Source organism: Triturus cristatus, chromosome 5_2 (genome assembly GCF_964204655.1).
Source record: "Triturus cristatus chromosome 5_2, aTriCri1.1, whole genome shotgun sequence".
NCBI lineage: Eukaryota > Metazoa > Chordata > Amphibia > Caudata > Salamandridae > Triturus > Triturus cristatus.
The window spans coordinates 468,882,809-468,909,184 of record NC_140588.1 but is presented as its reverse complement, the minus strand read 5'-3'; the positions used below and the strand labels follow the sequence as shown (position 1 = coordinate 468,909,184).

Genomic DNA, 26,376 nt, shown 5'->3' with positions numbered 1-26,376 from the left:
GGCCAAGATGGCCACCAGAGACAAAAGAGCCCAAATGCAGCACACATATCACCCAGATTTAGCACAATGACAGAAGTGTGTATGTGCAGTTTTATATAGTGCAGACTTGTCAGGTATTGGAGTGGTTTACATGAGCATTGGTTACATCACACAAGATCAAATTCATTTTGGTTGTAGACATGGGGAGATTAAGTGATTTGACCAGAATCACAGAATGTTGAGCTGAAGCAGAAACTCCAACCTGGTTCCCCAGTTGCAAAGTCTGCAGCTCTGGAAGTACCACCACATCCTCTCCCCAGGTGCAAAATTTAATCAAGTGGTCAACTGGATAAAAAAACATAAAGATTACAAATAATTTAAAAGTTCTTTGTCGCTATTTGAAAACTCAGAAAATATGTCCAGATTTTAGTTTTTTAGAGCACTAACCATAATTTTGATGCAAATAAGACCCTCTCATATATGTAATTTCTAAAGGAAATGCTCTAGGTATTACAGTTTTGATTACATCAAGATGACGTCAGGCGTTCCACACTTTTGTAATAAATATAGAATGTTAGCAATCTAGTTGTTCATTGGGATACTGTTGAGAGGCAGAGGCCAGGGGCACGGACTCTGAAAATTGAAGGCAGGTAGGAGAGTGCAGAGGCAACAATTTGACCACACTGGGCAGGCAGGAAGGGCAGTGGCAGCACAACAGATGATGGAGGGCAGTGGAAAGGGGGGCAGGGGCAACAAACCAACAATACAGGACTGGCAAGAGAGGCTGGGGCAATATAATAGACCATTATGGGCAGAAGGAAGAGGCAGTGGTAGTACAACCATACATGCCAACAGACCCGTTTCAGCCAGGAAACGTCCAATGATTTTAAGCTCAAATGGGCTTTATTTAATCTGTCTCCTGTCTACAATCTCCTCTTTTTCAATGTAACTCAAAGGGGAAAATCAATACGCCAGTTTTTTTTCAAAATCTCCCTCTTACTAAGTTCAAAATGTTCGCAAGTATGGTACATTGGATCATGGTAGGCCATGGAGAGGTGCACCAAACTGACCCTACAGGGCAAGCATCAGGGTTTGCAGCAGCACAATACACCACACAGGGCATGCGGGACGGGAGTGCAACACAACAATTCATAGAAAGCAATAGGGAGGGGACAGGACAATGCACATGGACAACAGAGAACAGAGGGGAATGAGGCAATGGTAGCTAGCTGACCATAATGGACAGACAGTAGAGAAAGCTGCAGCATAACAGACCATAAAGGGCAGGAGGGACGGATCAGGGGCGTTACAATGGAACAGACAAGCCAGGAGGGAGGGAATAGGGGTCTGCACATGGAAACAGAGGGCTGGGGGCAAGGGGGCAGGGCAGGAGCAGCAAGATGACCATGAAGGTCAGGCAGGATGGGCACTAGAAACAAGACACACCATGGAGAGCAACAATGAGACTATGATGGCATACACACAGACCATGGAGGGAAGGTGGGAGGGGGTCAGGGGCAGCTAGCTGACCACACAGGGAAGGTGGGAGGGGCCATGGCAGCACAGCAGACCATGCATGGCAAGCGGGAGGGTTAGTGGCAGCACAATGGCTATGATGGGCAAGAAGGAGGGTGCAGGAGCATGCACCAAGGACCATGGAGGATTAAAGGTAGGGTCAGGACCTGGGCACAGACAAGAGAGTTCAGGGGAAGGGGCCTCACAACAGACCGCGTGGGGCAGGCAGGAGGAGCAGTTGCAGCACAACAGACCAGGGAGGGCAGAAGGGTGTGGCAGTAAAATGGACCATGGAGGACGGGAGGAAGGGGATAGGGACATGGCATGTGGACAGGCAGGGTGGAGGTGGCAGGGACAGGTTACAGTCATCTAACAATGCTAGGCAGGTGGGAGGGGAGCTCAACAGAACACTCAGAGTAGATAGGAGTGGCAGGTCCATGGAACATGGTGGGCAAAAAGGATGGAGCAGGGGCATGCACAAAGACATCAGAGGGCAGGGGGAAGGAGAATAGGGGCAGCAAGCTAAGCACAGAGGCTAAGCAGGAGGTCAATGATGGGCCATAGAATTGGGCAATGGAGGGCAGGAGGAGTGGACTGGTACATCATGCTAAATGGAGGGCAGTGGCAGCACATCAGACCATGCATGGCAGGAGGGAGGAGGCTAGTCCATGGATTCAGACAACAGAGGATAGGGAGGAGGTGGATGGGGCAGCAAGCTAACTGTTCAGAGAATGGGGGTATTAGGAACATTAATAAAATGTGTATCTGTGCGAACTACTTAAAATATGAACAAGTATGCAGCATAATCTCACTTTTATTCAGGAAGAAGAGGACGTTTGTGACTGTGACTCCGGGCTCACTTGGCAGAAACACCCCCTGACCCTCCATCCCCCATCGCAAAATGTAATGCCCGTGAAAAGGGTAGGTGGACGCAGTGTTATATAGAGCATAGTCCTGAGAGCACGATTGAAAATGAACACTAGATACAGTATATGGTGTAAACTGCACCAAAAAGTGTGATATAAGATGAACCGGGACGTGAAATATAATATGCAATACATTATGCGCAATGACAGATTCATTGCAGAGCGCGAGATAGCACAGGCACTAGCACGTGCTATGCGATATGCACCTTGGAGTGTAATATGCACAGGGCAGTGTTGTGTAACCTAACTACTCTCTAGAGTTCTAATATAAAATATGTGCTGGGGAGTGTAACGTTGCATATGCACTGTGACAAAGGTATGGATCCCAGATTGTAATATGCATGGCATAGCGCTGTGCGTTATAACATAGGCATCGAGGAAGGCACGTTAGATGGGGCAATATAACCCGTGCGAAGGCAAGTGTGACATGACATATTCACGGGGTGGTGTTACAGTGCACATGGGCTAGAGAGTGTCATAGCATACGCACTAGTTGGTGGAATACAACACAGAGGTGTGTGGCACTCGGCGGGCACTGGTGGGTGTAACACAGCATTGGGCTCAGCCAGGAGCACGTTGTGACTCTCAAGTTAGGTTCGTCTCCTTTCCAGAGAGTAAAATAAAAAGTATTACACATCCGGCGGTGGATATGTGTTTTATTAACCGTGAGGGGGGTTTCTTGCATAGTTTGGTCGAATTTTTGTCGATTCCCCTTTGAATGGCTTGGTGTGTGTGTATATTAAATGTGCCCGTCAATAGCTACCCATGTTTGTATAAATAAACGACAAGGGTGTCTACTTGGAGAGTACCCACCGGCGGGGGCGCCGGGATTAGGCACGGTAGGGCGTCAGACACGTCAGAGCTTCACTAGCGGTGTAAATACATTCCACGTGGATTCATTGTATGCATAGTCGCCTTTTAATTAATATCACGCAAATCGTCATGGTGATAGGTACATACGGTTTGTCCAGCATGTCCTAGGTGTTTCTATAAATATATATTTTTTTTAAATAATAAAAAACAAAGGCCGGCCCCGGGGATGGGGTCCACGGGGCCATAAGTGGCCTGAGGAGGGGTCAACGCAGCCCCCCTCCTAAAAAAGGCCATGACCCGGGGGTTGGGGTCCCCGGGGCCGATTAAGGCCTTGGGAGGGCCAAATTTATTTTTTTCAACATAAAAAATTAGGGTGCAGGCCCTGGGGGATGGGGTCCCCAGGGCCAATAAATTAGAAAAAGAAGGGGGGCCACACAGCCCTCCTCCTTAAAAAAATAAAAGACCAGCATCACGCCGGAGGCCACGCCCCCTCCTTGCAGCACTCTGAAAACGCGCCCCCTGGCCAGTTGTAAGTTGGGGAATTAATTCCCCTTCAATACTGAGGGTCCCTGAGGGCCAACTAGCCGAGCAGGTATCTCCAGTATGCGCCAGGGAGCTGCGTTGCAGACAGGTGTTCTGAGGCCACGCCCCTTTTTACACCTCTATGCAACCTAGCTCTGTGGCGCTTACTGGAGGTACCTAGTGGGCTAGTTTGACCCTAGGGACCCTTAGGATTCAAGGGGATTTAATCTCTCAACTTAGAACGGCCAGAGGGCGCGTTTACACAGTTGTGAAGGGAGGGGACGGGGCCTGAGGTGACGTGTGCAAACACGCCCTGTGGCGCGTTTTAAGTTGGTGAACTAATTCCCTTTCAATCCAGAGGGATCCTGGGGGCCAACTAGCCCACCAGATGCTTCCAGTAAGCGCCACTGCTATGCGTTGCAGAGAGGTGGTCTAGCCCGTGCCCCTTTTTACATCTCTCTGCAACGCAGCTCTGTGGCGCTTGCTGGAGGTACCTAGTGGTCTAGTTGGACCCTAGGGACCCTCAGGATTCAAGGGGACTTAATCTCCCAACTTAAAATGGCCACAGGGCATGTTTACACAGTGGGGAAGGGAGGGGACGGGGCCTGAGGTGACGTGTGCAAACACGCCCTGTGGCGCGTTTTAAGAGGTAGTTTTAATCCCCTGCCCTATTATATACTAGGGGCTTACAGAGGAGGTCATGCTAATCACAGGGGGACCCCAACGCATAGTGTTCCCTAGTGTATGTAGGTGTTTTCACTGTATTCTGACTGTCTTTTAACATAGCACTGGCTCTAGGACTGGTTAGTCAGACTCAGTTACCACCAGTATCCGTCTGAAAAAGTTGAGGGTACAGGATGATTTTGCAACAAGGTTTCTTTCTGCTCTTCTGTTTGTTCTTTCTGCATGTTATCCTTCTTCCTGCACTTTTCTTCGTCTTTGAGGACTTCTGTTGCTTCTTTCTGCATTTCTTTTTTTCTTTCTGTGCGTTTGTTATTCTTTCTTCACATGTCCTATCTCTGTAGGCATAGTTAGAAATTAGCATTTAAAAAACCTTTGAAATTCACTGCAAAAACCATAGGTTTGAGGCACGTTATAGTTAGGAATTAGCATTTAAAAAACCTTAGAAATTCACTGAAAAAACCATAGGTTTCAGGGGTGTTATAGTTAGCTGGACTTTTCACTCGTACAAAACCATTGAAATTCCCCCGTTATAGTTAGTTCAGCTAACTATAACTCTCGTGCCCGCAATGCACTGCTGATGACGTCACCTATTACATCACTCCTGACATGGTCAGCGACATCTCAAATGGCATCACTGATGACATCTCAAATGACATCACTGTCATCCTTGTGATAGAGTGGCAGACCTCCTCTCCCCCTAATATAACCTTTGATACACACATTCAAAAATAGAAACTATAATTTTCAAAACAATGGACATACCAATACCAGTTACAACAACCTATTCAGTAATTCTAAGATCCACACACACATCCACTCATTCACCAACAGTCCTATACAGTCACTCATACATGTACTCACTCATCATATGTACTCACACACCTATACATCCTGTTACACAACGCCACTCATCCGTAGAGTTACTCACACACATAGTCACTCATGCTAATAAAGAATCAAACATCCATTTACTTGCATATACAGTTATACACACACCACCACACTTACTTCTACAGAAACTTACACATACTTAGTCTTTTAAACAATCACTTATAGAAAATACATACTTATTCATACAGGAACTCTTCCAATCTCTCACTCTCACATATACACCAATAGTCACATATACTAGTTTAAAACATATGTAGTTACTCATAAAGACACTATTGAGACAGTCATTCACTCACTAACACACCCATGCACACACTCATCCACCCATACAGTCCTGCACACATGCTGTCTTCAACACATACAAACAGTGTCACTCATTCATGCACCTATGCACTATGTAATACCCCCACCGAACCATGCAGACACTCCTACTGATACTCAAAAAACCAACTAATAACCTATATAGACACTCATGTAGCTACTCACCAACCCATGCAGCCACTTATACACAAAGTGAGAGACTGATACAGATATTTATATATTTAAACATTACTCGCTAAGCCATGTATTCACTAAGATACACTTAATCAGTCCGTTATACAATCAATTTTTCAAAAACAAATCCTCCATTTAGACACTTATATACCCATTTATTCTTCCATCGACCTTGAGATATACATATATAAAACATATGTAATTTTCAGAAAAACACACATTCACTGGATGATGTCATCAGTGATGTAATTTGAGATGTCGTCAGTGATGTCATGAGTGATGTCACTGACCATGTCATGAGTGATGTAATATGTGACGTCATCAGCAGTGCATTGCGGGCGCGCGAGTTATAGTTAGCTGAACTAACTATAACGGGGGAATTTCAATGGTTTTGTACGAGTGAAAAGTCCAGCTAACTATAACGCCCCTGAAACCTATGGTTTTTTCAGTGAAAAAAAAAAATATATATATATATATATGATTCACTGGGAAAAAAACAAGGTTAAGGGACGTTATAGCGAGGCTCAGATTTCACTCATACAAAACCAGTGAAATTCAGCAGTTTTAGTTACCTGAGCTAACTATAACCTTACGCCCCTGCAATGCACTGCTTATGACCTCATAAAATACTTCAGTGATGACATGGTCAGTGGCATCACAGATGACATTACTGATGACATCATCTGCAGATCCACTCCTACACACAGCCACTCACTTACCCATACATCTACTAGCACAGCCACTCACTCACCCATACAGTCAGTCACACAGCCATTTACTGAGCACACTGAGGTAACTGGTTATTTTTCTAAGAGATCATGGATTATGAATTAAACTTTCTTCTTGTACTGAATGTTGCAATCCTAAGGACATTTCAGCGGTAGCTTACTATGTGGGACTGCTAGAATATACTTATGTGTAGGTTTTTGTTTGAAAAATGTTTCATATTGTGTTGTGCATCTCCAGACCGCAACAGCACCGAAGCTACTGGAGCTTTTCTTTGAAATGGGTTGGTATTATGTGCTTTAGTTTGACGATTTGTATTCTGATTTGCCCAATATGTTATCATTGGTCATGCCATGCTGAATTTGCAGATTTTGCTTATTACCTATTCATAAAATGTGTATAAAAACCTCTTGGTTTTGGGGGTGAGCCATGATTTTTGATTTTCCTTTAGGGATGCTGTCCGGTCCTCTTCTGGTTTTTGCTGTTCCTTGGAACTTCGAATAATTCTGATTTCTGACTATGTACTTTGTATCTTAACCTTCAGCGCATTTAGGTATTTTTGTAATAAATCCTTTTAACATTTCTATGATTTAGAACTCTGCTGTTGAGTGGTCCCACTTACTATTTTTATTCTATGCTAAACTAATACTGGGCCTGATATTGAACGAGATTTTCTTTAATGCTAAATCATTACTGTTTGAGCGGAATCTCTGAAGGTAATATTTTGGAGTGTCTAGGATTATGGTGTTCAGGGTACTGTCCCCACTGTACCTAAAGCATCTATTGTGAGAGGCGGAAGAAGTCACTGCCCACTATATTCTATTATTTACCTCTGCTGATAAGAGAGCTTACCTTATTTCCTGCAGCTTCTTGTAACATTGTGGTTAAAGCACATCTGGATATCCGGTTTGCATGTTAATGAAGTCTTCAAAAGGCAATTAAAGATAACTTGTGAGGCAAAGTACATGCACAGCATAACATGGTCGCTAAATAGACATCCTCTTCCCCTCTGGGTTTCCGTCTTCCACTCATCCGAGGTTCAGAATTGAATTAGGCTTGTTTTGCTTACTATGGTATTGTTCTGATTATTTTTTTTCAAATCACCACGTATTTAGAAAATTGGACAATGAATAAACGCAAAGCGAACTTTAGCTATTCTTTACTTGGGTGGTGGCTTTAGCAAATTTCTTATTGCTGCCAGATATCTTTGTGAAATATTTCACCTATGTAGGATTCATCACACACATATATCACAGGCACAGATGTACTTGTTTTATGTCAAAGTGCTTCTGTAGCTCAAATGTTGCGTTTAAACCCAACATACCACATGTCTATCCATGGAAATGACAGTAGGGTGTATGTACCATGTTGGCTGATACACTCTCACACCTTACCTTTCAACTAGAACATAATTGATTCTTTGAACCAAACAAGTGACAAAATTGTAAAGCAGATCTTGAAAGATTAATATTGGGAGCCTAGAGCTCATGTTGAAATGTGGTTTGTGTGTTAGGCGAAACAATAGACCGAGGCACATAAATGTTGGCTGCATTGGCGAGTACAGTGAATCTTCTCTTTGAAAGTTTGGGACTTGTGATGGGTCATAAATAAAATGTCTGATGATGGACTGTGTTTTTATTTTTCAGGTTCGCCTATGACTGTTGAATATTATGCATCTCCTTATCAGCTCCTAGAGAAAAAACTAAGTCCTGGTAAGGAAAACTAACATGTGCATTGCTCTGTTAAGCTAACATGAACTAAAGAGATAAAGAGACGGAACGGGGATAAGAAAAGAAGAGGTGAAAAAAAATAAGCAGAAAGGAAATCGGGAGAGAATAAAATGAAATCCCAGGCAGACCCCAGAGTATCTAAAATAAGAGAGCGATGGAAATAGAGCAGGTTGGATGAAAAATATATAGAGAAGAAGCGCAAGTCTAAAGATAGAAAAAGCCCTCAAGAAAGTAGCATAAGAGAAACGCCCACCATCAAAACTTAATGCTTGATCTGCAACTAAACAATCTTTCAAACTAATTTGAAACATCAAACAGGCCTCAATATCATAAAATGCACTTTTCAAATCATACAAGCTTGCATTAAATCCTCACAATGAACTTTTGAAAAATCCCGGAGTTCAATATATAGACTAATCTATTCTAACTGCAACTCCCAATACAAAGACTTCTAGGGCGGAGTTTTAATTTACTGCACTTAGACTCTTTAATGACTTAACCAGAAAAGTATCTTAAAGTTGTCACACAAGCATGCCTCATGAAATCTGTTTAGATCCCCTGCCCGGTCCTTCTTAAATCTTTTCATTAAAATAAATCGTACAGAATTTATGGTTACAAAGTTAAAATAAGCGGAACATTGTTAATCCCCCTATAATATAATTCTGTAATTAATTTGGAAGCCCAAAAATCTCATTAAGGATGCAGCTTCCCCCCCCCCTTAAAACTGGAATGTTGCCAGGCCTTCAGAATGAGGAAAGAGAAAGCCAGCTTTAGTGGGGAGTTATAAAATAATGTCAAGTGATTTAATTGAGTAAACAAAAAAGTGATAGTAAACCCATTTGTATGTCTTCTCCGTACAAAATGAACCATTCAAGGTTACTCTCTCACCAGTTATGGTTTGGAAAGCTCATTATGAAAAAGAAGGGCGCATAAGAAACCCATTCCAAACATGTGGGAAAGTAGCGCCACCTAGTGCCATTGAAAGTACAGTTTTGTCTCAAAATTCATGGCAATTTGGGACGTGTTTTCATTGAATAGAAAGAGCCATGTGTAGTATATGGGGTCACATGGAGGAAGAACAAAACATACCCAATATGCTGCAGATAAGTGTAGGTTTATTCATAATTTCGATACACACTTTAAGGAGAGCGCCGGGAGACCTCCACTCTGCTCGCGGGTTCCGCGCTCTCTGCCGCATCTAAGATGGCCGCCGCGCTCTAAGTCATCACGTTGGGACGTGAAGACTAGAGCGCGATGCTACATATCTCCCTTCTTTATGGATATACATTTCACAAATATGATAATGTCTCACAGTCTATCTGCTGGTGGGCTCATTCCCATCTCCCATCTCAAAGTCTCTGTACTTCAACGGTCTTACCACAGCTCTTCCGGTGCGGGTGCGTCTCACCGGAGTACTGGAAGTGTACACAGCACCTTCTTGGGAATTTCTCACTCCACTACGTACTATACTCAGGGGAACTCCTCTATGAGGTGAGAGTTCCAAGGCACCTGGATCACTCCCCATCTCTGCTTCTTCCCCTCTCTCTCTTTCTCTAGTGTTTCCTGTGCCTTCTCCCACCGGATTGGCTTCAGTATCTTGAGTCTGGGGAGTCACTGTCTGTTCTCTTTCTCTTTCATTCCATCGCAGAATCTTGTTGCATTTAGACATCCTGTCCTGAGACCAAACTTTCCCATCGCTCAGTAGGACTGCTCGGTTGTGAACCTCTTCCACTTGCATGGGTGCGCTGAACTTGCTGTCACCTTTCCTTCTTAACTGGGCTAGTTTGACTCGAACCCACTCTCCTCTCTCTAACTCCGTCTCCTTGACATTTCGTCTTCTGTTAAAGTGTTCCGTATATATTCTTTGCGCTTTTTCTAGGTTGTGGTGCACTACTGCTGGAGACCACTTGCTCGTGATAGTGCGCTCCTTCCAGGCTACATTGTCTTTCGTGAATGGGTCTCAACCTCTTAGGATCTGGAAGGGGCTGTATCCTGTGCTGGTTGGGGTAATCCTATATGCCCATAACATGCTCTTTAATTATTTTTCCCAGTCCTTCCCAGCTCCAATCGCCGACTGTGCCGAACCCATAATGACTCTATTGAACCTCTCGGCTAGGCCGTTCCCTGCAGGATTTATTTATTTATTTGTGGGTTTGTATAGCGCTAGAATCGACTCCAACTGGAGTATCTCTGCGCTTTCTGGAGCCGGTAGATACAGAGGAATAATAGGAGCTAGATCTCGTTTCTGAACAACACAGTCTTCAGGAGTTTCCTGAAAGTGAGATGTTCTTTGCACTGTCTCAGATGAAGAGGAAGTCTATTCCATAGGGTAGGGCCTACGATAGATAAGGCTTTACCACCGTGTCTAGATTTCTTTGCACGGGGAATCACCAGAAGAAGACAGTTACTGGACCTAAGTGAACGACTTGGAACATAAGGAACAAATTTGTTCTGAAGATAAATAGGTCCTTGTCCATTTAAACATTTATGGATCAAGCAGCATAACTTGAACTTAGATCTCTGGCGAATGGAGAGCCAGTGCAGTTTCTCCAGAAGAGGTTTGGACGCAGTTCTTGGAGGAACATTAAGGACAAGACGAGCCGCGGTGTTTTGAATGACCTGAAGCTTGGCCAGCACATTTTCGTTGGCAAAAAGCAACAGGCCATTGCAGTAGTCAATTCGACTCAGAACCAATGTCTGGACCAGAGTTCGTCTGAAAGAGTCCGGTAGTAAGGGAAAGACTCTGCGTAGCAGGCCAATCGTATGGAAACAAATTCCAGCAGTATGGTTAGCATGCTGTCCAAATGACAAGTCTTGATCCATCCGAATCCCTAAACTCTTCACAACCTGTTTGGGTTCTGGGGCTACGCCCGAATCGGGGGGCCACCAATCGGGGGTCCACAATAGTTTGGCTTCTCCAAACAGCATTAGTTCCGTCTTACTGACATTGCATTGCAGGAAGTTGGAAGACATCCAATTAGCCACCGCCTTCATGCCCGCAGAAAAGGAGTTTTTAATTTCTGCGGACATGGTCTTAAAAGGGAAGAGGAGCTGCGTGTCATCAGCATAGGATACTGGAATGAATCCATAGCTGCGCATCACTCTTGCCAGGGGTGCCACGTAGATGTTAAATAAGGTAGGGCTTAGACAAGAGCCCTGTGGCACCCCTTTCGATATCTCCACCTCCGCTGATCGGTACGTGTCCATGATCACTCTCTGGGAGCGCCCTGATAGGAAGCTCTTTAGCCAATCAAGGGCTTTATCCTCAATACCAGCGTTCGACAACCGGTCAATAAGAATGGTATGGGACACGGTGTCGAACGCTGCTGAAAGATCTAAAAGAACTAGGATTACTGAGAAACCCTTGTCCTGATACATATGTAAGTCATCTGTAACAGACAGCAAGGTAGACTCTGTGCTGTGTTTCGGCCTGAACCCTGATTGTGAATAGTCCAGGCCGCCAACAAGTTCGATATGATTGGACAGATGACCATTAACATATTTTTCGATCAGTTTCCCTAAGAATGGTAAAAGGGATATGGGCCTGAGATTTGTTAGATCGGACCATGGGATAGTAGTATTCTTCCTAATAGGCCTGATAAGAGCACGTTTCCACTCTCTTGGGACAGTGCCTGAGCCCAGAGAGAGATTCACCAACCTTTGGATCATGGGGCACAACTCGTCAGTCAGGACAGGCATAATCCTGGCTGGGATGATATCGTCAGGGCTACCACTTTTAATCCGTGATACTAGTGCAGATGTCTCTTGTAAAGAAATGGGTGGAAAAAAGCTTAACATAAATTTATTCAGATTGGGGTCAGCATCTATTCCCAAAGGTGCCATATCTGTGGTCAGTTTGTTATTGGTGCAAACTATTTTGTCGTAGATAGTATCTATCTTATTCGTAAAAAAGCAAGAGATGTCGTCACACAGCTGTTGGGATGCAAGGTCCGAAGATTCACAAGCTGCAGGTTTAACAAAGGATTGTAGAACTTGGTACAAAATCCTTGAAGAGTTTCCTGCAGCTGTGATTTGCGATGCAATGTGAGTCTTGCGGGCAACACGAATGGCTTTGTGGTATATAGATAGTGAGTCCCAATATTTATTTTTGTCCTCGATCAAGTGAGAGGTTCTCCATCTCTTTTCAAGTTTCCTAGCATGCAATTTTAATGTTCTAAGGTGATCAGTAAACCAAATTTCTTGTTTTTTTGTGAGTCTGGGTTTAAATTGTTTAAAAGGGGCAATCTTGTCAATAGTATCCACAATAGCTTTTTCACAATTTTTCAGCACTTTGTTTCGGGAGCGACCTAATGTTGCACAGGATGGTATATGGATGTGTGTTTGACCTTTATACCATTCCTTCTCATGTATGCGTTCCACTTGTCTGACATGAACTGAGGCCCATTGTCGCTTAGGAGGGAGTGTGGAATACCTTCTCTAAGGAAAACGGCAGTTAGAAACTTTAATATTTTGTCAGTGTCCATGTCTTCCTGTATGTCCACCTCTGGCCACTTGGAGTACCGGTCTATGAGTACTACCACAGATCCTCCCATGGGTTATCAGGGTTGTCAAATTTTCCTAAGGGTGGTCGCATCAGGCTTTGGGACTTGTCCGTTCTTTGGCATTGTTTGCACTCACGTACGTGCCTTTCTATCTGGCTATCCATCGCCGGCCACCAGTACATCTGTTTCGCCCTGAGTTTTGTCTTCACAATGCCCAGGTGACCTTCGTGAATGAGAACAAGTAAATGTGGGACCAACTTGTTGGGAGGAACTACCTTTTCTCCTCTCCGCAGGAAGATCCCTCGGTCAGAACTGATAATTCCTCTCTTACTTCGAATAATTTCCTGAGCGCAGCCTCCACGTGCCTCTTCTCTGGCCATCCTCTTAGTGTGAATTGCTTGACCGCTCCTATGTCTGAGTCAGTCTCATATGCTTCCTGCCACTCCTGTTTGCTAATCACTCGTTCGTGATCTTCCATGAATGCCACCCTGGTATCTTCATCCTCGGAACTGCGTGGTGCGTCCTCCATGGCTGATGCTCGACTGAGATAATCAGCTACTTTATTTTTTTGTCCCGGGATGTGTTCCACATCATACCTATAGTCTAATAATTTCAAGGTCATGTTCGCAATGCGGGGGGTCGCATTCGCATGTCCTGATGACGTGAGGACTTTGACCAGAGGTTTATGGTCTGTTCTTAGCCTGAATCAGGTGCCCCAAAGGAACTGGCGGAACGTTTCCATGGCCCAGACTAATGCCAACATCTCCTTTTCTATTACACTGTACTTCTGTTCCATGGGAGACAATGATCTGGATGCAAAGCTGAAGGTGGCCAGTTCTCTTCCCTTTGTCTCCTACATTAGGACCGCTCCTAGGCCCCTTTCACTCGCATCCGTCGTCAATACTGATCTAGCTTGCTGATCATATCCACACAGAGGTACTGCTGTGCTGATGTGCGCTTTAATCCTTTGGGATTCTTCTTGTGTTTCCTCCGTCCACTCGAAGTTTGTCTTGTCCCGTAGGAGTTGTCGCAAGTAGTGTGTCTTGGTGGCGAAGTGCCGTACGAATTTGCTGTAAAACTTGGCCACGCCAAGGAATGACCTGACTTCTTCCTTGGTCCTTGGGGGTGGTGCTTCACATATCGCTTTGACGTTGGACTGTTTAGGTGTGATGCCTTGGTCGCTGATCTTATGACCCAAGTATGTGACCGATGTCATTCCAAACCGGCACGTGTCCCATTCCGCCGTGAGTCCATTGCGTTCCAAGACCTGTAGGACTTTGGACAACTTGACATGATGTTCTGCTTTGTTCATGCCCATTACCAGGATGTCGTCTTGGAAGTACTGCACTCCTTCTACTTCTTTGAACAACTTGTGCATACGTTTCTGAAATATGGCTGCTGCCAAGGCCAGTCCAAATGGCATCCTACGAAACTGATAGCACCCGAAGGGGGTTATGAATGATGTCAATTTCCGGCATGTATGGTGTAGGGCTATCTGATGGTAAGCTGAGGTGAGATCGATGGTCGAGAACCATTTCACACCCTTGGTCTTTGCCAGCATCTCGTCTATCCTTGGTAGTGGGAATTTTTCTACTATTATGTTTTTGTTCAACTCCCTCAGGTCCACACACAGGCGTACTTTGCCGTTTGGCTTCATTGCTACCACCAACGGTGCCAACCACTCAGCACTTGTTATCGGTTCTATGATGTTGTTTTCTTCTAGTCTGCGTAATTCCTGTTGTACCTTTTCTCTGACCGCCAGTGGGGTATTTCTCACTTTGTGGCACACCGGTTTCGCATCTGCCTTGAGATCAATCTTGTGCGTGAATTTAGTCAATTTGCCCACCTTGCCTCCGAACACGGTGGGAAATTCTTCTTTCAGTTTTCCGACTTCCGGTCGTTGGTCGTCGCTGGTCATAATGACCTGTGTGGTGCCACCAGGGTTCAACTATTCCCAGGTCTCCTTGGTCGATCCACCCTAGGACCGAGGGACCTTTCTCTGCCACGTATAGTTTGCAGCTTGCGCTCCGTTCTTTGAATTCGAATTTAAGACTGCGGTATCCTACCATGGGAATGGGGTCTCCTGTGAATGTGACTGGACGAATGTCCGGGGGTTCCAGGCGGTGCCCCAGGTGGTCTTTGAAGTGTTCGTCCCACACCGTTCGTTGTATTATGGTGTAGGGGGATCCTGAATCTGCTACCATCTGTATTGGTATTCCTCCTATCACTAGGTCGCATTGGGGTTTCTTAGAGCAGTTGCAGTTGATCCAGAGTATGTGCTCATCTATGCACAACATGCTGTCTTCCTCTTCTTCACTTTCTCCTTCCTCTTCTGCCTCTTGTGCGACGTAGTTGATTGCCACTCTTTTTTGCTTGCGGCGACACACTTTTTCGTAATGCCCTACTATCCCACAGAACATGCATTTGGCCTTGAAGGCTGGACACCACTTATCATAAGCTGGATGAAACAGACTGCCGCACCTGTAGCACGTGTTCTTGCCTTCATTGCCCGGTTACTTCACCGGTGCTGGTTTGGACGACCATTTGGTCTGTGTCCTCATGTCCCCTGTTGCTCCCTTGCCTATTTCTGGTGGTTCTGCCTCTGTGACTTTGTTCACCATGGGCATGGGGACCGTCTCCTTTTTCGCCGCTTCCGCACATCTTTTCGATAGCTCCGCTTTCTTCACCATGGCTATAACTTCCTTCCGGGTCGCCTCTCCATTGACCCACAGCTTGTCCTGGATCGTCGAGTTAGTGGTGTGCATGACTATTTGATCTTTGATGAATTCATTGTGTAATGTCCCGAACTTACACGTGACTGCCAATTTCTTCAACGCTGCCACATATTCGTCTATGGACTCTACCACTGCTTGTTTCCGTTGTTGGAAGTTGTATCTGTCTACAGACGTGCACACAGCTGGCCTGTAGTGTCTATTCAAATCATCTATCGCATTCTAGAATACGTCGTCATCCACGGCCTGCCTTAGAGTAGGGACTATATTCCGGAATACTCTGATGCCTTCCGGACTTAGGTTATGAAGCAATATCCTCTTCCTTCTTTTGCTGGGAAATGCTTCACCATTCTCGTCCTCCAGGGCTTCTAGATAGTTCATAAAGTATTCTCTCCAATCTTCCCACTTCATCGAGGGATCCCCCGGTTTGGGTAAGAAGGGGATCGGTGTTGTGAGCGAGGACGTTTGGGCGCACATTTCTGCTCTTCTCCCTGGTGACTCTTCTTCTCCCTTCGGACTGCCTGGCGCACTTTGTCTGGGCAGGCGTGGGGGGCTCTGTTGCGACACCGATCCACCCCTTTTGCTGTGCTCTGCTTGCCCCGCCAGGGCCCCAAGCGTTTCTTCTCTCTTCTTTGAATTGGGGAGCCTTGCCTCTGCGCTTTGATGCTCTATTCCGAACCCCTCTACTCTCCTCCTCTGTGGGCAGTATATTCCCTGCCGTGTCTACTCCTTCCTGCGTCTAAGCGTGCTTCTGGGGTTGGTTTGTGGTCTATTTTGCCGACCCTTCCTTGCCACGTGGGCCGGCCCCCTGGGCTGCGGTGAGCTTGGACGCAGCTGCTGAGTACGGTGGGTGTCTAGGCCTGGGTGGCTGCTTCTGATGCCTGGCGTCCCCTCTGCTGCGCTCTCCCTTAGTGCGTACCTGTTATTGATCAGTTGCTGCTCTCCAGGTGCACGTGGCCACGTGTAGCTCCCGGTTATTTTCCTCTTAGTTCTTCTTCGTGTTGATCCCAGACCCTCGTCGCCATTTGTAGTATATGCGGTCACATGGAGGACGAACAAGACGTACCCAATATGCTGCAGATAAGTGTAGGTTTATTAATAATTTCGATACACACTTTAAGGAGAGCGCCGGGAGACCTCCGCTCTGCTAGCGGGCTCCGCGCTCTCTGCCGCATCTAAGATGGCCGCTGCGCTCTTCGTCATCACGTTGGGACGTGAAGACTAGAGCGTGACGCTACACCATGCCTCCTGATTCGACTTTTGTTTAATAAGTGAAGCACATCGGCTGAGGGGCTTTTCTGGCTTTCTCACTCTACCTCATAGCATCTTTCCAATTACTTTGTTGCTGGCTGACCTACTTCTGAGAATGTCAAGTGTCGCCTCCTCTGGAGTCCTATTCCCCAGTGGAAATCTTTCTATAGCATAGAATTCTGTTCAGGGGTCCAAACGCACTTTTTTCTTTTTGTCTGCATGGAAAACATGTTTCCTCATTTATGAAGACACTCCCCTACGCTCCCACCACATTTGAGTGTGATCGGGTCCCTTTCCATCTTGGACATGGAATTACTGAAGCTCTCCTTAGGTGTAACTTTAATACCGTTTCTGGGATGGGAAATCAGTGGATAGGAGTTTGAGAATACCCACAAACGTACGTTTCTATGTTTCCCCAGCCTTTAAAGGAAATGCCCCTTCACAACTTTGAGTAGGATTTGGGACAACAGATTTCTCAGCTGCTATTAGAGACAAATCCGCAGTAGTAAATCCTGCCTGGAGTCGTTTTGTGAATTGCTAGAAAGCATTAATTGCGGCCATAAATATACATTGGCGGCCTAAAAAAAGTGGGGCCTAGATGTTCTTTCAGACTCAACACGGAGTTACAGAAATCATTTTAGAATTTTCCTTTTTCCATAGGGCTTTGCAAAAACGAACACTTATGTACAATAATAATTATTTGGCTACATATACCTGTAATATGTAGAAACATTATTGGTTTCTCACTTGCAAATTTGATCCTGCTAACTTTCGTTTTAGGAGAAATCGCAGCTAGCCATTTTTAGGTCTCGCCTGAGCCAGCGCGCATGTGCTGTGACTCTCGCGTTAATTGGAAACAGATGGTCGCGCTGGCCCTGGTGATCGCAGCGCTTTCACTTTTGCCACCGACCTTGTCTTACTTTGTGAGCAGAAGGGGCAGCATGAAATGTGACATCTCTGTGATATAGAATAAAAGAAAAGATAAAAAAACAAAGGTTGCTAGAAAGAATTCCTGAGAAATCCAGCATTACTCGAATATCACCAGAATACCTCAAGATAAAGAAATGTGCGTATTCGCGTGACGTCAACCGGTGGTTACTGCCCTAAGCGCTTTCTTTACGTGGTCCTACTATGCACAGTTAGCGCTTCCTATGATATCTATGCTCAGATCCAAATAGAACGCTGAATCCAGGTGGTTGCGGCCAGAACATCCTCTATGACACACATCCTGCCTTTTTGTAAACTGGGCACCGTTGCAGACCCCCCAGGCAGAAAACATAAGCCCCGACCCCCATCAGCTGTGGAGCAGTCTTCCTATCCGCGCTACGCACCTCCCCTAAAGGATCTGGCAGCACCGGCCAGCACTGTTACCGACACTCCGGCTCTCCCAAACATAGGAACTGGAGGCAGTGCCTTGGAGGAAGGTCATCTGTGCTTGTAGCCCGCCTGCTCCCAGGACGCTCCCCTTCCTGCAGGCTAGCAGCGCACTGCCCCTGGCGTCCGGGAGGCCTGTCCATGACGGAGCTGGAGCCAGAGCAGAGCGGAGCATATCGAGGGAGGTAGACCAGAGCGTAGCTGCAGCTCCAGCGCCCCACAGCCAGTCAGCATGGCGGTAAGCAAGCCACATCCATCTCCCACACCCCCCACAGCCCTGCTACGCACACTGGCACCCGAGCGCGGCACACGTATCACAGGGACTCCATGGGAACAAGCGCAGCTGGACGCATTGGCACCCCAAGCATTGGGTTTCTGCTGTTGTGATTTCTGTGTTTTTATTGGGACTTAGAGAGCATTAAGCCACATTTGACAGGCTTCAGATACTTGGTTTAAAATGGTGGTAAGAGAGGATCAGCAGTATCTGGTCTATGCAGATGTGCTGAGTGACAGATCCCTAACACAGCTAAGTTGCCAAGGATATAGGAGTGCTGCATTTTCAAGGCGAGAAAAGAGGTTGCAGCCAGGTGCCCCCTACTAATGCATCCCTGGCCTGGATTTGGGAAGCTAATGGTATTTTCTTGGGGTCTGCCTGTCCAATGGAGAACCAAGTAGCGCCTGGCGGGGTTTACATAAGCTAGCGGAACCCTATCTGGAGAGAGGCAGCAACTGTGGATGTGTCACCCTGTCTGTTTGAATTCCACCAGAAAGGCACATCCAGGCTGCTGTGGAATGAATGACTCCCGATTGCATGACAGTCAGTGCTCCTTCAGGTGACAAGGCACCAGCGGTCGGGGCTCATGTATGCAGAGTGTAGCGACCATAATGATACAAACCTAGCCTTTGCCTTTTCTTAATCTCGTTTATTTCTACCACTATCCTCTTGTGACGAGAGGGGTTTTGAATAAACATAAAATGTACAGCCGGAGATGGACTGCGGTTTTGTCGCTGTGGGTCCTGTTCCCGCACCTTGCAAAGCTCTTTATTCTGTGTGTTGATTAACAGTTGCCAGCCGACACTGCTGGATTCCCAGAAGTGTAACATATTTAGAAGCTGGTGGCCTGCGCATTTGTGAGTTCACCCCTTCAGGAGAGTTTCCCACAATTACGGATCCGTAGACAGACCTTCACAGGTTGAAGTGAGCATGAAACACACTTTTTACTTTACCCTTAAATATTTCCCATCTTTTTTTTATTTCATAGATCCAGTGTCTTAGACCCAGCAGGGTCGAAAGGACCAAAAACATAAAAAAAGCTTTTTTAGCATGTCTCTTTGGGGGATGCTGTCAGAACACTCCGAGTCAGCCTGCCCATGGTGCTCAAACCCTCCCTCACTCTTCTCTCTGCTGCTACAGCCTGGCGTGGCCCGAAGTGAATTACGGCACTGGGACCTTGCTGCCGTTGTTCTCTTTCATGGGCCTGCCCGAGCCCAATAGCAGGAGCAGAGGCTTGTTTGCAAGTGATCTAAGCTCAATGAGGTGTCAATCGAGCTTCGTGGTGGGAGAAGGCAGATCTTTTGTGCTCAACTCTGTCTTGGAAACACAAAAACAGGAAAACACTTAATCAGAGTAACACAAGGGGACTGTGTGGTGGACTCTACCTGGAATCTGTATTTTTTTTTGGAAATGATTTTGTATTTTTGCTCACGGGGATCACTTCTGCAAGCTTCCCTTAGCTGCCCGTACATCACTGCATGCTACCTGACACTGCTCCCAATGACATGAGCTCCCACACATTCCTCACTGCTGCAAGCTTTCCTTTGTTGCCACCACTGCAAGCTACCCGACACTACTCCCAATGCCGCAAGCCTCCAGACGTTCCAATTTTGGCCCGATAGAACCTTACACTTATTTCGGAATTAAGCTTGAATTGAACCACCCAGGATAATGTGCTACATGGCTAAACACTTATAGGATCCCAAAGGCGAGAACTATTGGCTATGCCAATGTTAGTTTCTCTCTTGAGCTCGTATCTCAACATTTCCCTACAAAGAAAAAGAAATCCTCTCTGACGTTAGCTAAAATGTCGGTCATTTTACTTGTGATGTTATTGTTTAAAAAAAAAAACAATGGAAGTACAATGCAAGCATTTTTCACAGCCTTTTGTAGATTTCTGTTAATGGATTCAAACTATTTGAACAAAAATATTTCTGTGTGAAATAATTGTATCCATTTTTTTTATTCGGCACACCGTTCAACATTATTTTTTGCGGCTGTAAATCTAGTTTTTCCCTTCAGGTGTCAACTGTCCTATTGTGCTTACATCTCTCTGCAAGCATTCTAATTTCATGCCTTGTACTTCTCTCATTCTAAATTTACTTGAAAACACGCTCCTGCAGCATTAAAACATAATGTACAAAAAGTGTAGCCATTCACCATGAGAACCAAAGCTTCTTCTTTATCTAAAAAACAATAATTATGTTGTTTCTGTATGAATGTGTGTATGTCGTGTATATGTGTATGTATATATTACCTACTGGCAGTTGCCAGTAAGTAGTTGTAGTTAGCACCAACTTTCTATAGGAAAAGCGTTTTTTGGTTTGCTTATAACTTTGGCACTGTTTAATGAATCTAAACAAAAAAAAATTAAAAAGTGCCCTCATGTGTCCAGTTGTGTGTGGAAAGTTTCGGGATGATCCGTCAAGAGGGGACTGTGGAAAGGGGTTAGGAAATGTGCATTTCCAATGTTATTTCCCATAGAGATTTTAGACACGACTACAGCCTGAACAACTGAACAAAATTATACCAAATTTAGCAGAAAGCTAGATCTTGGTCCAGAAAGATCTATTTTTATTATTTGGTATAAACCCCCTAAGTAGTGTTGAAGCTATTAAAGGGAAAATAAATGTGTATATTTAGGGACGCAGATCCATCACAGCGGATTCCCTGGAATCACACGCCAGTAGCAATGCAATGATTGGCTGACTGCAACCTGAGTATAAAGTTGTGGCTGCCATTTTAGACATCGGGTAACTGTCCCGGGGTATACAAATTCACATGAAATGTCATAGAAGGGGTCAGGGTGGATGTACCCTGACCCCAGGGATGTAATATAGGTGTCTGAGAGGGACCAATGTTTGACAAGAAATTGTCTTAAAACTATTTTGTTTCCACGTGTGCGGATCCGCGTAGGCATCAAGCATTGCCCCAGTGTAAATCAGTGATGGATCTGCAAATTCAGCCGTAATTTAAATAAAAACACACACAAACACATACACTCACAGACCCACACACAAACCCACTCACAGACCCACACTGACACTCACTGACCCACACTGACACACCCACTCACAGACCCCCTCAGACATTCACACACACCCCCACACACCCACACAGATGAGTTACTCAAAAATCCCGTCACAGACCCACTCTGACACTCACATGAAACAACCAAGAATCATGGAAAAATGGGATCGATGTATCAAATTGCAATGCTGGTGAGCCAGCGATGATGGAGGCACTAGAGGTATGCAGCAACATGGTGGTGCTGCTGAGGAGGTGAGGAGCCCGCAGCTTAGTGAGAGAAAAAAAATGGTGAACCAGGTTGGGCGAGGGGGGTGGAGGAACTCACCTTATTTGCGGCAACTTCGAAGGGGCTACATTAGGTGCCCCCTCAGAGGGAAGTAAGGGTTGGTGCAACCGCGGAAGCGGTGCCAAGTGTGGGTGATGCTTGCTGTGGCCCAGCGCTCCTGCGTTTAGCTGCATTACCGATTTTTCTGCAAATAAAGAGCAAATCCAGCGTGGAGAAGTCACATTTTAAAGATACTGATTTACCACCAGTGGGCACGCAAGGGGCGCCACCCCTGAGACAGCGTAATCAACCATGACCCCTCCAGGCATATGTGGGCAAATGAAGCGGCTCGCACCGCAGTAAACATTTGGGAGAGGGTGTGCTCCAGCCAAAACTAGACTGGCTAAAATTGCTAAAGCCCGCCAGAATCTATCAATAGGGGGTAGCTTTAAAGCTACAGAAGTGGAGAACCATGAGCATGGGTTAAAGCACCAACCAGGATCATCAAGGGACAGCAGTCCAAATACTAGCACTAATCGCTCTGCAAGGCTACACACTGAAACAGTATGTCCATAAAGTACCAAAGAAGGGTCCACACACAATCCGCAAGAGAGCTGTAGAGTTGTAAACACCTCAGATCAGCTTTTCCCAACCTGCAATAAATTCCCATCAGAGGAAAGGCTTTCCCAACATTGGGGAGCTCACCAGGGCAGCAAGACATAGCCTTTCCTGTGATTTTTACCCCTGCACAAGAAATAATGAACACCGGGGAAAGGCCTTTATACCTCCTATTCAGTCCCAAAGTTCTTGGAAGAGGCAAAGGCATCTGTGCGACAAAGGCATTGGAGGATAAGATACAGCAAATGCTGCATTTAGTCTCATACTGCACAATGCACGTCAGAGCATCTTGGGGAGGTCAATGCGCAAAATGTGCTGGAAAGTCGGGCAGTAGCGGCTACCCAGCTTGCATTCCTAGCTCTGGGATATCCCACACTAGTGACTTCTTAATGTCAATAACACCAGCAATACTAGTAAATGGTGCCCAGATGGGGGTTATGCCCCGAACAGATTTTGGATGAGCTGAGAGCAATGAGAAATGCCCCCGACAAAGCACGCTGTCAAGTTCAGCTCCAGCTGAGGTACATGAATGCCAGTCTTCTTCAAAACAATCCCAGGCCAATGCAAGCAGAACAGCATATCTCTGATTTGGAAGATTCTCAAAGAAAATCTGAACTCTGCACAGCAAAAGCCATGGAATGAAATGGAGAACAGATCTCGATGCTTGAACTTACATTTTGTTTGGATCCCAGAAGGACAAGAGACCGGCTAAAACCCAATAAAATTAATTTCTGACTTGGTTCAGAAATATGTGCACCCAAAAACCCAAGCCAAGTCGTAGGATTTCTTGATCATAAGGGCCCACCGAGTCCCCTTTTCATAGTCATCGAATTCTAGATATCCTCGTGCATTTTTGGTGAATTTTGGTGACTTTCGTTTATAAAAAGAAGAATGCTATCAAAGGCTATAACATCGAAAGGATTTCATACTGTAGACAAGGGCCGTTTTAATATTTTTTCAAATCCGTCTGCGGCAGCAGCTCATCACCGACATGAATTCAAATCCATAATCGAACCTTTTAGGAAATAAGGCATTCAAGTTACTTTGGTACAACAGTCCAAGCGGAAATAGTTTTTAGACTGTCAGTTTCATATACTGGGCTCAGGGAAACAATCCTATGAACTCCTACAGCAGCAACATGGAAAGTAGCGTTCAAAAAGAGGGGTGGCTCTGATCCTCAACTAGTATTGAACATGTGTTTGCAGGGAAGCAAAGATGTATGGAATCCTCTGCTAGTCCATCGTTAAGCATTTATCACTAAAGTGGTGGCTAGCTCTGGAAGACAATTTTTGGGTGCCATTTCAAGGCATTTATTTCAGGGGAGGGTGATGGCAGGTGGGTGCGGCTTTCAGGGGTATTCTGTGTTTGGGAGGGAAGGGGTGGGCTAGGGAAAGTGACATTAGGGGAGATGGGTATGGGGTGTGTGGTGGAGTGTAAGGTGTATACAAAAAAGAAATGCAGTACTGTCAGTAGATTATGCTGGCGCTCAAGAAGGGGTAGGGGCAAAGTTAATATATCCTGACTGGTAAACAGTTAAGAATACTCTCATGAAACCTAATGGTTTTAATATTAGAGTTACATTTCAGGCAATGCTCGCCAGGTTTAAATTACTGCAAGTAAATATAATTCTTCTTCAAGAGACGGATTTCAATAATGGAGCCCCCCTCTGAGAGTTCCTGGTTTTATTCAACATGCCTTTTATGCCTCTTCTAGTGTAGCAATTAGAGGGTTGGTTATACTTATTGGTAAAGAAGGGCAATGCAAGGTTCATAAGGCACATAAAGATCTCAGAGCGAGGTGGATTTGGGTGCAAATGAGGATTTTTAACCAGGTGTTCAACTTTGTAAGTGTCTATGGCTATATCAAGGATTTGCCTCCAACCCTTGACTTTTTATACAGCTTTGCAAAAGAGGAGTCAGGTTTTCTTATCTTCGGGGGTGGTTTTAATATTTTTCCAAATACAGCCTTGGGGCTTAATTATGACCACCACACCGGCGGTCCGATTGCCCTATTGCTAGATGAGTGGCCGGACTGTCATGTGACCGCCGCAACTGCCAGTGTTCAGAGATCCCTGGCGGTTTTGCGGTGGTCTTGAGGCTGCACTTGGCTGTCCTAACAGTGTGGCTGAATATTTTCCTTTCGATATAATGGGTTAGCATTTCTTGGATGAAATGTAATGCATTAACATGCAGATGATGCAGTAAACTGCTGTGGTTTACTATCCTTGAGGTGGTGTATTAGTGTTCTAAAAATATAGTACAGTGTGATTGGGGTAGTACCCCGAAGTTGAAGCTCAGTGGTGCAGGTTGGTGTTCATAGAAGAAAGTCTTAAAACTTATATGAGGCAGAGGGGTGTGGCTTGACGCGCAACGGAGATGGCTGCTTTCTTGAGCTCCGTGACACTGCCAGTGCAGACGCTCATTTGCTATGCACTACGTGTGATTTTTAATCGCCCATCAGCTCCGGAGAGCGGCGGAACAGCTAAGGGATGTAAGGGAGTGTTTTGTTTCCTCGTATCTCTCAATCTGAGGCTGCGACACGAAAAAGAGCTGTGTCGCAATATTTCTCAAAATGGCGGCCGTCGGTGTAATTCTTCACACAACGCGACGTATGGAAGCTGAATTTCTTTATTAAAGCTCCTAACTGTTAAATTGATGCTGCCTATGGTACTGTGCTATATTATTTTTGCTTGACACATTGCTGTGTTCATAAATATAGGGGCATGGCTTGACGCACAGCGGAGATGGCTGCATGCTCTTGGGCTCCATGACTCTGCCTGTTCGGACGCTCAATTGCTATGCGCTACGGGTGATTTTTAATCGCCCTTCAGCCCCGGTGAGCGGCGGAACAGTTAAGGAATGTCAGGGAGTGTTTTGTTTCCTTGTGTCACCTAATTTGAGGCTGTGACATGAAAAAGAGCTGTGTCGCGATGTTTTCCAAAATGGCGGCCGTCAGTGCAATTTTCGACACAACAGGACATATGGATGCTGAGTTTCATTATTAAAGCTACAAAATGTTAATTTGATGATTCCTAAGGTACTGTACTGCATTATCTTTGCTTGACACAGCACTGTGTTCATAGATATCAAGTATTGCGTAAGGCTGCTTTCTCTTCATAATTGGAGGCTTCAAAATGGCGTTAGCTGACTGAAACTTCATGTCATACTTAGCTCTTCAATAGAATATCTATAATCTGGTATTGAGCCTGGTTGTAGTGCTGGTTATTCATTCCATGTGACGTAATGCGGCCATTATAGTATTTCGCTTTGGTGCTCCCTATTGATTTGTCGTCACGGCAGAAAGAATTTGGCTGGCTGCTGGAGAGTATATTCTTCACTCTGACCTTTAAGAACAGACATCGCCTTACCTGCTCCGTCTAACCATACTAAGGCTATCTAGTTGCGGTTGTTACTATCTTATCGAATGGCGGAATGGGTGTTAATACCAAGGACAGAGTCTCTAAGGGGAATTTAAAATGATCCAAACAGACCTGACCTACTCCGGAATCACCAGCTAAGGGTAGTCTTGAGTCTGCCTCAATTTTGGAAGCAATTTTACTTAAGCTCAATACTGTTCATAATATTGCACAAAGTACCAAAATGAATACTGACGTGCTTCAGGTAGAGATGGCTGCAATTCGTAATGATCTTAAAACTCTTTCCCTACGTGTTTCTAATGCGGAAATGACAAGTAGTGTGGAAGACTAAACAAATAAACAAGCGAAGCACATCCAAAATTTGGAGCATTCCATTACTTCACTAAGGAGGGATCTAACAGAACAGGAAGATCAGAATCGAAGAAGTAATCTTTGTATTTTGGGATAAGCGGAGGATTGTGAGAAGTCTGCTCCTTCAATTATTGATTACTTGCTTACTTGCATCCCAAATGCCCTGAATATTTCTTTCAATAAAGACTTTGAGATAGAGCGTGCTCACAGGGTCCCAACCTTTAAACCAAGAATAATGTCTTCTCCAGGTCCCCCGATCTTTAAACCTTTCCGCCATCAGCATACAGATCAAATTCTGGCACAAATGAGCAAGATTAAGTCA

At 45.2% G+C, this 26,376-nt stretch overlaps 1 protein-coding gene across 3 annotated transcripts in view; it reads left to right on the top strand.

Moving 5' to 3' along the window:
• MED1 (mediator complex subunit 1) overlaps positions 1-26,376 on the top strand; it is a 555,355-nt gene that overhangs the window by 445,238 nt on the left and 83,741 nt on the right. For all 3 annotated transcript variants that reach the window (XM_085606628.1, XM_085606627.1, XM_085606629.1), the window contains one exon: positions 8,198-8,263. In XM_085606628.1, the coding sequence (XP_085462754.1) occupies positions 8,198-8,263 (66 nt within the window). The remainder of the gene's footprint in view (positions 1-8,197; positions 8,264-26,376) is intronic.